Here is a 13,727-nt window from a genome sequence, read left to right as displayed (position 1 = left end):
CTAATGACATGACAGGTACTGAGTTGTTAAAGAATGTTAAGAAATTAAATACTTTTATCTTAGATTTCAAAAGAGGGTTGACCAGTTGGGTAAAAAGAATTAAGAAAATGCTTAGCTGTGGCTAGACCTTAAATGTCCTTCCCAGACACACCATTTACAAAGGTCTTAGAATTTGCTGTATTTTAGAAACCAAATAAAGGGTCTATTCCCAAAAGATGCTAATATTATACCATTATAAAAACTACTGTACAATTTAAATTTTATTAGAGAAATTTTTACATTTTATCACAATTCTCAGAAAGTCCTACGAGTGTATGCATTTCACAGGGATATGCTAAAAACCAGTATCTGTAATGTTTCCTTTGACAACAACCCTGTTAACATAAAAGGTTCTTGTCATGTTTATTGTCTAGATTAAAAACCCATGTACACTTGTTTAATAGCAATCACAAGTCCCTGCAGTGGTTAATTTTAGCATAAATCCTTAAACGATAGCTTTTTGCAACTGGACCACCATTCTATGGTCTATCGATTCCCAAGAGGTTAATCTACAAAAAATACATAGGGTGTCATGTTTTGCGTGGTGATTTTTCAAAAAGAAACAAAAGCCTGCTAACAAAGTAGAACATAAGTATAAGGGAGATGATAGGTCTATAAAGTACAAACATCTTTTCCAGTTGCGTTATTATCAAATGAGAAATAGATATTTTCTATCAATCAAGGGGAGAAGCATCACTGAAATTTTTTAATAGTTTGCCAAATATACAGTTATTAGGATTATCTAAATATCACTTAAATGATAAAACTGGTGTAGATGATTCTATAAAATAATGAACAAAAGTTACATATCATCAACCCCTGTAGTCCAGTAATGGCCCCCAAAGCCCAACAGTGTGAATTACAGTCCAACACATTTTTAAGGAGACATAATTTAGACATTTAAATCAAAGAAACTAAGACCAGACTACGTACATTCATTCAAGTACAATAAATTTAGCTTTTCAGTTTTATAATCATCAGTTAAAAACAAAAGTTTAGGTGCAATTTCACATGTTCTCATATACTTTCCAGTCCAGTTCCCAGAGCAATAAAGTGTCTTTGTGCACTCCATTTTCTTTTTATAAGCAGGTGCAATATACATTGTTTATAGAATATTTCACTTCATATTAAAACTGTTAATACATACTGAAGGTGAACACCATATTAAAACAACCCCCAATAACTACAAAATTTCAAAAAGACTTGAAACCACGCTAATTATTGTTTAAACACTTAAGCTCTATGATTCCTTGTATGGGAGTTATCAAAATAATTGGGAATAATTGACTCTGACTCAAAAAAGAGGAACCTTTCTAGCCTTCCAAAATATTAATAGGATATATTACAACTTAAATCATTTCCCCTACATTTCAAAAGGAACTTTTATCTTCACTATCATTTTCATACTTTAAAAACATAGGATATCAAGGCCTAAAATAAATATTAGTACAATACTACTACTAAATTGTTCTATATGAGAAAAATGTGTAGTATTTTGCTTGTGGATATGTGATGGAAATGTACTTCACAGTTAATTTTATTACATTATTCTACTTTATATGTCACTGAACGAACATCCAAGTAAAACGTACCATCCGGATAAGAAATAAGAAAATTTAAGGCCTTTGGATGTCATCTATCATCAATACATAAATTCCAAGATCGAGCAGCAGTAATGCTGCCGTATAATATGAACACAAAATGTTTCCAGCTGTTTTAATAGCCATCTTACCTCTGAATATGGACATATTTAAACTGTAGATGCAGTTTGTATTTCATATATTTAAAGGTGATTTTTTTTAAAAAAAAGGTATATTCTCTAAGGACCAAAGTAAAATAATCATATTCTTTAAAATTGTTACTTTCTTTTAAATGGTGGCTAAACTTTAACGTGAATTTTCATTTGTTATCACATAAGCTAATTCATGTTTCTGAAAATCTGACATGTTTTTCCATACTAGCCTTGACATTTTAAAGCCTCTTGATAACTCCATCCTAAGAGGTCAAGAGTTCCATAAATAAGGTTACAAAGATACCAAATCAAGAGTTGAAGGCACTCAAGAAGGAAGGATATTGCAAAGCAATGTAAACAATGTGAAAAGCAAACAAAATCATTAGCAAATGACCAAAGGCAACTACTAAAGCCATGGCAACTCTTTAAAATGGACACTTTAAACTAGATTCCTATGTTATTGACAACAAATCCCTTAATGGTTACTACCTTCTTTCCTCCACTCTAAAATTTTTTATATAGATCAAATATATGAAAAGAACTGCAAGCCAACACCCTGGGTAATAGCAATCCTCTTAAAAATTCACCTGTATCCATGCAGAGAGGCGAAAAGGTCTTATTATTCTATTGAATGCAATCTAAAACTTGGAAATTGTGAATTGGTAATGTGTAAAAAAACAAAAAAAAAAAAAATAAGTTCTTTTTGTACATGCATAACAATTAACCAACAATGGTTTGAAAATACAAGCTTCATGGTAAAGCCATTTAATATATGTTTTCATAGTTTTTTTTTGTAAAACTATTTAGATAAAATATTGAACATTTTTATAATTGCTTAATAGTTTATGATTCAATCTATGCAACTTCCATCCATATTAAAAATACCAATTAACATAAATACTTTGTTATAAAAACTATTGTACAATTTTCATTTTATTAGAAACTTTTACATAGTTATCACAATTCTCAGAAAGTCCTCTGAGCAGGTGCATTCATAGGGAATATGCTAAAACCAGTATCTGCAGTGCCTTGAATAACTATGGCAATCCTGTTAACATAAAAGGTCTTTGTTATGCTTAGTGTTTAAATTAAAACTCTGGTTTTAATAGTTTAAATGTTTGATAGTGAGCATGAGTGGTTAGTTAACAGTGGTTCATTTTAGCACAAATTTCTAATGGATGATTGGTTGTATTTTTTTTTTTAAGGACAGTTGTTTAACCATGTCTATTCTGATTCTCTATGCTAGATAAGGAACTTAAAAGGGGGGAGGTTGGGTGAGAAACATGTAAAAATATAAACAAAAAGAATTAAATTCTAATTCTATCCCTGAAAAACAGAATTAACTGTTTTGACATAACAATTGCATTTCACTAGCCAAAGACAGGATACTGATGTCACAAAAATATAATTGAAATGGATAGGGGGAAAACAATTCTGGTATGCTTATTTCAAACTTTAATTATCTAGAATGTGCAAAAAAAAAAAAAAAAAAGTCTTCAAATAACAAATTTCATAAACTTACAGTAGCTACACAAATGCTAGTCTACAGAAAGGCTCTTACCATAGTTAAATCAGACTAAAAATAATGTTAATCTTATGAGTTTCAGGTTTAATAAACTCATAATATTAATGGCCTTTTTTTAATGGGGGAAAAAAGTGGTAATTTTCTTGATTTGGTTTTCTTTGCTTTTCTTTTTCAGCCCAAAGATTTCACCATTATTCTGCTGGCCTTATGGTGTGTGTGTGCGTGTAAAAAAAAGATAGAAATTATGGGAGTAAGTGGGGGAGGGGGAGGCAAAGAAGATGGAGGAAGAGGAGAAGAGATGGTATCCTAGAGCACATGACAAAAGCCTAATTATTGCTATTACAGAAAGAAACCAACTCTCAAAACTAACTCCTAAACAACCACACAAGCAATTGAACTTTTCTCCTGCTTATAAAACTTTAAAATGCAATGGGACTTTAAAATTTAGAATTTATTAAGGTACATTCAATCACAAAATGAACTTCTATAAAGCAGCTCTATTTTTTCATATTCAGGCATTTTAACATCCTGCTCTTTGAGTTAGGAAGTCATGAGTATTCCTATTGATCCTCCGCACCTATCTGAACAAAAGGAAGAAAGAGAGGGAAAAAGGGAAACAGAGAAAAAGAGAAAGATAGAAAGACCAAGACATAGGAGTTTATAAGCACAAATAATTCTGACCCTTACGAATGGTTTAAAAATATTTTCTCTTTTAAAAGCTATCATGTGGAAAGGCTAAAAGTTAACCAACAGCCAAGCATGTATTTTCCTGGAATGTGGCAAATTTAGAAATGATCAAAATACAAGAATAAGTATATGGATTACAATAGAAAAGATTTTTAAAAACCACAAATATAATCAACATTTCCCCTTCAACTTAGTCTAGGACTTAAATACAAAAGGATTCAAGTACTTTTGACTGATTTTCAACAGACCCTAACTATAGAGTTTGCAAGATGCTAGAAAACTAACATTGATGTGTTTTGTCTAATGTTTTCTCATTTAAGCAAAACTAGAACTAAACTCAGATGACATTTTTCCATTGTGAACTAGGCTTTCAAATTATGACTACAACCAAAATAGCACTCCCTCTTCCAAAAATGTGAAAAAGTTTCAGGTATGCAATTAAAAAAAAAAAAAAAAAAAAAAGTTATGGCATCATGAAAGTTTTTTCTTGTTCACTTATAGCAAATACTTAAGAATCCAATTTTTTTAATTTATACAAAAATACCTAAGAATGTGTGTGCAAAGTGGCATCTTCCCTCAATAAAATTCAATTCTAAAGGTGAAAGTCATCATTAATGTGATCTAAAATATAAGATTATGTTTAATTAAACTCTATTGGCTTGAATAATAGTAAAAAGTTGGATTTTATGGGAAAAGCATTGAATCCTATTATAATACACCAAAAGAAAAAAATAAAATAAAATTTGCTACTGAATAATCACTAATAATACTAATGACTACTGTCGTTGGTTATGTTGAGACATTACTTTAGCATCAAGTCCATAGGGTTTCTCTCAAACAAATGATGGTAAAATGAAATGGCCTCTAAAAGCAAAAACAATATTTAAAAAAATTACAAAGAACAAAATCTCAAACCTCCATTAAGTAAGAGTTTTGATTCTTTCAGAAAAGAAAGCTATAAAAATGCATTCATCTCTAAAAGGCAGTTGTAGTTTTTTAAAGAATTTTTTTTTTGCTTGTTTGCTTTGGGTGCGAATTAATGCCCTTTAGATTCCAAACTATTATTTCAGATAGACAGTATAGGAAGTCTATTGTTGTCTTTCAAACATGCTATTATGAAAATGAAAGGGATTATCTTTTTAAAATGCAACAAAAATATTATCCACTTTGAGAAAGAAGCACCTTAGCACCTATGATCTGCTGGTCTGAACATGGAAGAGAGAATCTAGACTATCATTATTACTTCTTCATCAACTCAGACTTTCTCCAGTTTAGTAACTTGCTCCAGGGCCACAGATGAGGCTCAGGACATCAACTTGTCCCTTCTAGTTTTCAGTCTGTTTTCGAATCACTATGGCTCAATGGCAAGGCGGGGTGGACAGGGATGCACTGATGAATTTGCTACAGGAAGCTAAAACTGAACCCTTTAAACTTTTTTTTTTTTTTTATTTAACTTAGGCCAAACAGACATAAGACAAGTACCACCACGTCCCCTGCTTAACATTTCCTATGTTTTTTCCTTTGTTCATAGTTTTCTAATGAACAGCTATTAATTAGTTTTCCTGAGTAAGAGTATAAAAAAGTGAACCCTTCTACCAAAAAGTACAAAGACAAATAAAATGTAGTTGAATCACAATACAAATTTGTTACATAACATTACGAGGGAGATTTGTTGCTGCTCTTCATTATCATTGGCCCCATAAAAAGAACGTAGCAAAGAATTTAATTATCTAAAATATTTTGCAGTACAGTAATTAGATGTTTCAGCCCATAAATATATCCCTCATCCTTCGTGTTGCTAGGAAATACATGAGCAAAATCAATCATCCGCACTTCCACATCTGTACTTTCAGGGAGCTCTGCGGGACAATGGTAGAAGACTTTTTCCAGTTGAGAAAGAACGTTCCCATTCAAGTGTTCCTGTGACATACAACCGCTGCTTTTCCATACACTGCCTCGCTCCCTGTTTTCAACTTTTAATGAAGTCTGACCAGGATGATTCTTGGAATATGCTTCTTTATGACGCACATACACTTTGCCTACAGAGGCCCCTCGTTTTCCATTCTCTGTAGAACTCAATAAATGAATGTTGTTGTTATACTCAAGTACTTCAGTGTCTGGCAGCTGCCCTTTGGCCCAAATGGTCTTCTGTGATGAAGTTCCATCACCCAATTTGTTAGCTGCTGACAGAGGTGAACCTTCATAAACAAAAAGTAAGGAACTTGCATAAAAGTTAAGTTGATTCTGGCTTTCAAACCACTTAAGAATTTTCTCAATCTTCTGAATGCTGGCAGCAACTGCATCTTTTCTCAAACAATAACCATTATGAAAAAATCTGGACACTCCTGCCAAAAGGAAAACAAGATCATTATAGGAAAATGATAAACAAAGCTATCAATCACTTTTTAGAAGAGCCTCTCACATCCCAGAGAAAACTATTGACATTCCTCCCGATTCTAGTCCCTCACTTTTTAGGGAGGAAAATAAGAATAACATTCAGACATTGTTTTTTTTTTTATTTTAGAGTAGTTGGGACTAGTAGAAAATGTCAGAATCATAGCCACAAAAAATGGAAATGTGCTTTTCAGACAAAGAGATGGAACAAAAAACAGTTCTATTCACAGTCTTTCAATCACCCTCCTTTTCAAGAGGACTCGATTCCAAACACCATTATGAGAAACTCTAATAAGGGAATCTAGTAGAATCTGAATGAAGGTCAGCAGCTTATTTCACATTTAGAAAAACCCAAAATCCCCCCCCCCCCTTCTTAGTATCTATTCATCCAAAGTAGATTCATATGAAAAGAATGTGAAAACTAGTTGGTTCTTTGGGTCCCAAAATGATATATGGTACATAGCTAGCACTTAATAAATGCTCATAGATGGATGCAGATGTAGATCTAGAATGTTAACTTCCAGATATTGCCATCTTTGCTGACTTTTATTCTATTTATTGTAATTAAAACAATATTATGTGTCATGAGGTTCAGCTAACTCTCAAGGGTGTTTAGGGTGTATGCAGTATATGAAATTAGAGCTCAATAGATCATTCATTACCCATAGTTCAAGATTTTTACTGTTTCCTTTTTATGCCCATTTGGGATTCAAGGGGCATACATACTCATCATTAACTTAGATTAAGTAGTTTCTGTATTCTAAAATATGAACTATGAAAATAATATGTATAGAATATTGGCTATTCAGCCTGGAGGATTATTTTAATCAACTATTGTGCTGAAGCCAGTCTGCTTATTACATTAAGTATATTACCATTGTAGTACAAGAAAGAAAATGTAGTCTAACAAACTAAGCAAAATTCTTACTCTTCATGTTGTAAGTATGGATGTTTCCTGCACATACAAGGAAAACTCTCGCAAAAACTCCTCTAAATTTTCTAAGTTTTCCTCTATCATAGGGTTAGATTGAATTCCCAACAAATTTAACAGGAAAGTAGGTATGCATAACATTTTTTGCTACAAAAACTTTATATACGTATCTGGCAAAAACAGCTTCCAATCTTAAAAAAGAAAAAAAAAAAAAAAATCCTTCAACTCACCTATTAAATATGGCACAAGAAGGCAAAGGAGAAAAATGCTTAAAATACCTTTACTATATAGTTTCTCCACACTAAAGTCCTACTTTGATTCATCCTTATGAATCAAAAGTTCACTATGAACCAGGGTTCTGAAAGGTGATGTGCAGTTGATATAAGCTCTAGTAAGTCCCACCCAATTTGGGAAAAGTTTCAAGTATGAGTTCAAGGATGCCTGCATTTCTGTTGGACTAGGTTAGTTCACAAGACTTTACCAAGTTGACTAAAGGATAAAAAGTTTTTCAGTCACTTCTGAAAAAAACAAACAAACAAACAAACAAACAAACAAACAAACAAACAAAAAAAAAAAAAAAAAAAAAAACCCACTCCCGAAACTTGCCTATTAAGTTGTAGAGAGGTTGAATGGAAGAAATACCTAACTTAGCAAAAAAAAAAAAAAAAAAAAAAAAAAAAATCTGTTCAAAGCAACTTGTACATTAGGAATATTCTCACTAAATATGATTATTGGCTTTGAGCTAGTAGAGACCCAGGGACATACATGTCCTTATTTTCTCTCTCTGTGGAAACTGGGTCAAAAGTATAAAATGAGTTGGCCATGATCTTACAGCTATTAAAATTAGCAGAGCTGGTATATGGGAACCTATACCTTTCCATGTTTTATTTTTGAAAATCTCTCACTCATCTACTGTAAATTCATCTTGAAAATAATTTCTCCCACTGGAGAAGGGAATAAGACAATTAATGTAGCTTCAAGAACACTGAAATTATCATAAAATCCAATTAAATAATAGACACCTTGAGCCCTTACCATCTTTGACGGTTTCTTTAGTTAAACTTCTTCCATAGTGCTGGTTCTGTGTCTCATAACTATCAGAATGAGCATGGTAGACCTGCCAGGAAAAAAGAGAATATACATATTTTAGAATAAGTATATTGGGGGGGGGGGGGGGTGTCTCAATTACAAACAGCTAATCTTTACTCCATGTGAAGAGTCAACATCATTTTTCAATGCTTTGAGCCAATGAATAATTTGAAAGGTCATCTCTTAGATATAGTAGATACAAGGCTGGGAGGCTAGTCAGGAGGTTACTGCAAAAGTCCAGATGAGAGATAAGGGCCTGAAATTGATGTCAGTGTGAACAGAGAGGAGGAAATGAAAGTGAGATGCATTATGGGAATGGATATGTGGGACAAGGAAAAGGGAAGGATCAAAGATGGCACCAATGCCAGAAGGACACCACTAAGAATACCTCAAAGGACAAGAGTATCATCAACTGGAATAGAAAAATCTGGAAGAGGAATGAGTTTGGGGAAGAAAATAATGTAATAACACTTGCAATAAAGATCACAACCGATCCATATCTGCCCCTCTTGGAAGATACTCTTCTACCAAAACAAAAAGGGCAGTTGTAGGGATCTTATTAATTCCTGCCCTCAATGCAAAGTCTGCTCTCCAAGGAGCTCCTGAAGCTGGCAAAAGGGTCTACCACAGGGGTGGAGGTGGGATGCCTTTCCAAAAGCACCTTCCCAATTGCAGCAGGCTTATAACTACTATGATAGGCTACACTGGCTTAGAAACATTGAAGCTGAGAGTGAGAATAGGACAGTTATGAGTAGATACAATTGACAGGACAGGGAGGAGACAACACTCATGTTCCCACTCTCTGAGCAGACAGATTGAAGCTCTGGATAAATGAGCCAAAAGTGACCTCTGGTTCTTCTGTCTCTCCTAATGTTTACACTGGCTGCCTACCTCATCACTTCCTACCCCCTCCAAACACACACACACACACACACACACACACACACACACACACACACACACACACACACAAAATCTCATTTCTGCCTCTCCAAATCCTCATTCACCTTAAAGGCAGTGCAAATGTCACACCCTCCATGAAGACATAGGAATCCCTGTTGCTGTCTCCTCCTCCTTCCTTCCCCTAGTTGTTCATTCTTTCTTCCTCAAATAATCTTGTATGTATTTCTCTCTCCTTCCACTGACCCTGCACCACATAGAAAAAGGTGCCCAACATTTGCTACACTGAATATTAACAGTGAAAAGGGACTTACGAGATCCCCCTAGTCCAGCTTTCTCCTTTTACAAGTGAAAAAACCGAGACCCCAAATTGCAGAGAGACAGAGAAAGTGGAGAAAGACCTGGCTCTGCAGCCTGGATGACCCTAGGCAAGTACCTTGGTCTCAACAGTATCAGATGCTGACCACCCTCTCCTGGGTTTACATGACAATCTTCTCTAGGCATAGTTTTAGCAGATGCACACCCCAGCCTCGCCACTACCACTACCACTACTACCCCATTCCTCTTCGCCCCTTCCTCCCCACTGTCCCCTGGCCAATAGTAGATGGTTTTTTTTTTATTGATTATTGATTATTTTATTGATTTTATTATTTACTGATTATTGATTTTATTGATTATTTTTATTATTTTATTGATTAATCTTCTACTTACTTTCACTACTGATCACTGTGAATCATATTCTTTCTTCCCATCCCTCAGGCCACATCCCTCTCCCCCAGATGATTAAAATCACCAGGATTCTTTCTATTATCCCATCATACTGCCTCAAAGTAGAGATTTCTCACAACTAGAAGAGAGCCATGAGATCACCACAACCAATGTCAATTGGAAGATTTACAAAGAATGCTACAGGTGAATCCATCTGATCCTCTTCATGGCCCTGTTCAAGTGGGATTCCAAGTATTATTATGCCCATTTTACAAATGAGGAAACTGTGGCTCAGAGGATTTAAGAAACTTAGCTATAAAATGGGCTTATCCTTTGATCCAGTAATGTCATTGCTAAGTCTAACACCAAAGTTAGACTTCTTTTTTTAAGACATCCAAAAAAGAGGGAAAAGAACTATTTATACAAAAATATTTATAGCATCTCTTTTTGTAGTGGCTAAGAACGGGAAATTACGGGGATGCCCATCAATAGAAGGATGACTAAAAAACCTGTAGAATATGAATGAAATGGATTATAGTACTATAAGAAATGACAAGCAAGAGAATTTCAGAAAAACCTGAAAAGATTTACATGAATTGATACAAAGTGAGGAGAACATTGTACATAGTAATAGCAATCCTGTACAGTAACTGGAAATGACTTCTAATGTACTTAAATGAGTACTTAAGATGTATCCATCTAAGATAATCTCAAAAGACTCATGACAAAGTATTCTATCTGCCTCCACAGAGAGAACTGATATTGAATACAGACTGAAGCATGCTATCTTTCACTTTTTTTTCCTTTTTGTTTTATTTGTGTCTTCTTATACAAAATGAATAATATGAAAATGTTTTACATAACTGCACATATATAACCTATATCTGATTACTGTCTGGGAGGGAATAGAATTTGGAACTCAAAAATTTTAAATAAAAATACTTTTAAAAATTGAAAAAAATATTTTATTATTATATCATGTAAAAATTTTCACAACCAGGAAATTTAGCAACAGGTTCTGTTTTTAATTTTGATGTGTAAATTTGTGTTTGAGCTCTTGTCATATCAAATAACCCCTATAAAGGGAAAAGTATTAATAAATTCCTCAAAGGGAGCAAAGAAGGCTCCAACCTCAATACAAGCATTATCATGGCATATAACTAAATTTAGAAAGGGGCAAGAGTTTTCAACCCCACCTGCAGAAATAATAGTAATGGCAGACACTTTTTTCCCTGCCACTGCCTTTACTAGATATGCTGCCATTGCCAAATTGTGTCAAATAATGGCATTTTTTGTTTATTCATGATTTTTCATCTTTTGAGGGGGGCACTTTATGGAATGTAAATATGATTAGAATGAATACTGAATAAATTCCTTATTTATAGAAAACTGTTGTTTTTTAAAAACAACTTTTGCCCAGTATACAAAGTTAAATTCCTATTTACCAATGAAGAATCTTTATTGGAGGTTTAGTGATATATCTTGCACCGAAAATTTCCTTATTTTTCTTCCGTCTATGCATTTGTTGACATCATGAGAAAAAAAGAACTGATGCAATAGTCTGCATCAAGCAAAACTTGTTCACTTCTCTCTGTAGAGAATTTATCCTCCATGTGTGGCTTTGTTCTCTCAAATGTTGATATTATTATGAACAAAAAAACAAAAACAAAAATCACACTACTTCTTGGCTTTGCTCTGTGAATAATTACTTGATCATTAAAATTTGCTCAAGCATCTTGCTATCCTTAAATGGCACCACATCATCTTATTTCAATCATTCAATGACAGAATTGCAAAACCAAGTTATGCCACTTTTTAAAGCTACATTTCCCATGATTGTAGACAATATAAAATACTTGGGAAACCACCTGTCAAGACTAAGCCAGCAACTTTATGAACACAATTATTAAACAAGTTTCACAAGATAGATCGAAACAACTGGAAAAATATTATTACAGGTAGGCTGAGCCAATATAAATTGGAAAAAAAAAAAAAAGACAATTAAAAAAAATTAAAAAGACAAAAAAAGACTAATTTATTTATTTAGTGCCATATCTATCAAACTATTAAAAAGTATATGATAGAGCTAGAAAAAAAAATAACAGAACCCCAAAATTCCAGCTTCTGTCATAAGATCTCATTATTTCATAAAAAATAGCTGGGAAAACTGGAAGATATTATGTCAGAAACTCAGCATAGACCTACATGCTACACACCATACCAAAATAAGGTCAAAATGGGTACATGACACTATAATCAAATCAGGGGAGGAAAGGATAGATAAAATCTTTGGAGGAATTTGTGGCCAAGGAACTAAAGAACATTATGAAAGGCAAAATGGACCATCTTTGATTACATTAAATTAAAAGGTTTTTGCACAACAAAACCAAGATTAGAAGGGAAACAGAAAGCTGGGGAAAAAAATTTTTACAGGCAGTGATTCTAATAAAAGCCTCATTACTTAAAATACATAAAGAACTGAGTTAAATTTATAAGAATTCATGTCATTCCCCAATTGATAAATCAAAGAATATGAACAATCTTCAAATGAAAATTTAAACATAAGAGTGATATCATAAACAAATTAGGAGAGCAAAGAATAATTTATAGATCTACATAAGAAAATTCATAACCAAACAAGATACAGAACATTACTAGATATAAACTGGATAATTTTGATTGTAATAAATGAAAAAGATTTTGTAAAAACAAAACTAATACAACCAAAATTAGAAGGAAAAGAGAAAACTGGGGAATGGTGGAGGGAGAATGAAGGGAGCTAATTCTACAGTAAGTATCTCTTATATATTACTCATTTTTCAAAGATATATATAGAGCAGTGGTCCTCAAACTTTTTAAATCGGGGGCCAGTTCACTGTCCCTCAGACTGTGGGAGGGCTGGACTATAGTAAAAGCAAAAACTCACATTCTGTCTCTGGCCCTCAGCCCATTTGCCATAACCCGGCAGGCCGCATAAACTTTCTCAGCAGGCCACATCTGGCCCGTGGGCCATAGTTTGAGAACCCCTAATATAGAGAATTGAGTCAAATTCATAATACAAGTCATTCCCTAACTGACAAATGGTAAAAACATATGGACAGGCAGTTTTCAGATAAAGGAATCAAAACTATCTAAAATCATATACTCTAACTCATTACTGATTAGAGAAATGCAAATTAAAACTACCACTCACCTAAAAAGAATGATTAATATGACAGAACAGGAAAATGACAAATCTTGGAGGGGATGTGTTAATGAAATTGTGAAAGCATCCAACCATTCTGCAGAGCATCCTGCATAGCACAGAACTATGCCCAAAGGACTGTCAAACTATACATACTCAAAAGGGGACTACCTATTTGTACAAAAATATTTATAACAACTTTTTTTTGTGGTGGAAAAGAATTGGAAATTGAAGGGATACCATTTAGAAAATAAGAAAGTTGTAGTACATGATTTGTTAGGAGTTTTTTTTTTTTTTTTTTTTGGGGGGGGAGGAAGGGTTGTACATGATTTGTGATAGGATAGTATTGTGCCATAAAAAATAAAATGATAAGCAAAATGGTTTCTGGAAATACTTGCATGAACTGATGCAAAGTGAAGTAATAAGCAAAACCAGCAGAACATTGTACATAGTAATGGCAATACTATATGATGATCAACTGTGAGTGATTTAGCTATTCTTAGTAATACTGATCCAAGATAATCCCAAAGGGTAAATA

At 33.5% G+C, this 13,727-nt stretch overlaps 1 protein-coding gene across 1 annotated transcript in view; it reads right to left on the bottom strand.

The window, feature by feature from the left end:
- Positions 1–242: 242 nt before the first annotated feature.
- The window catches only part of IPMK (inositol polyphosphate multikinase), a 69,006-nt gene continuing 55,521 nt past the window's right edge, over positions 243–13,727 (bottom strand). Inside the window, exons 5-6 of the mRNA XM_074297066.1 lie at positions 8,344–8,425; positions 243–6,328 (exon numbers count right to left, since the gene is read on the bottom strand). Of these exons, the coding sequence (XP_074153167.1) occupies positions 5,706–6,328; positions 8,344–8,425 (705 nt within the window). The 3' untranslated portion in view covers positions 243–5,705. The remainder of the gene's footprint in view (positions 6,329–8,343; positions 8,426–13,727) is intronic.

This window comes from Sminthopsis crassicaudata, chromosome 2 (assembly GCF_048593235.1).
Source record: "Sminthopsis crassicaudata isolate SCR6 chromosome 2, ASM4859323v1, whole genome shotgun sequence".
NCBI classification, from domain to species: domain Eukaryota; kingdom Metazoa; phylum Chordata; class Mammalia; order Dasyuromorphia; family Dasyuridae; genus Sminthopsis; species Sminthopsis crassicaudata.
Note: the sequence above shows the minus strand (reverse complement) of the source record. Positions and strands in the feature narration are given on the sequence as shown.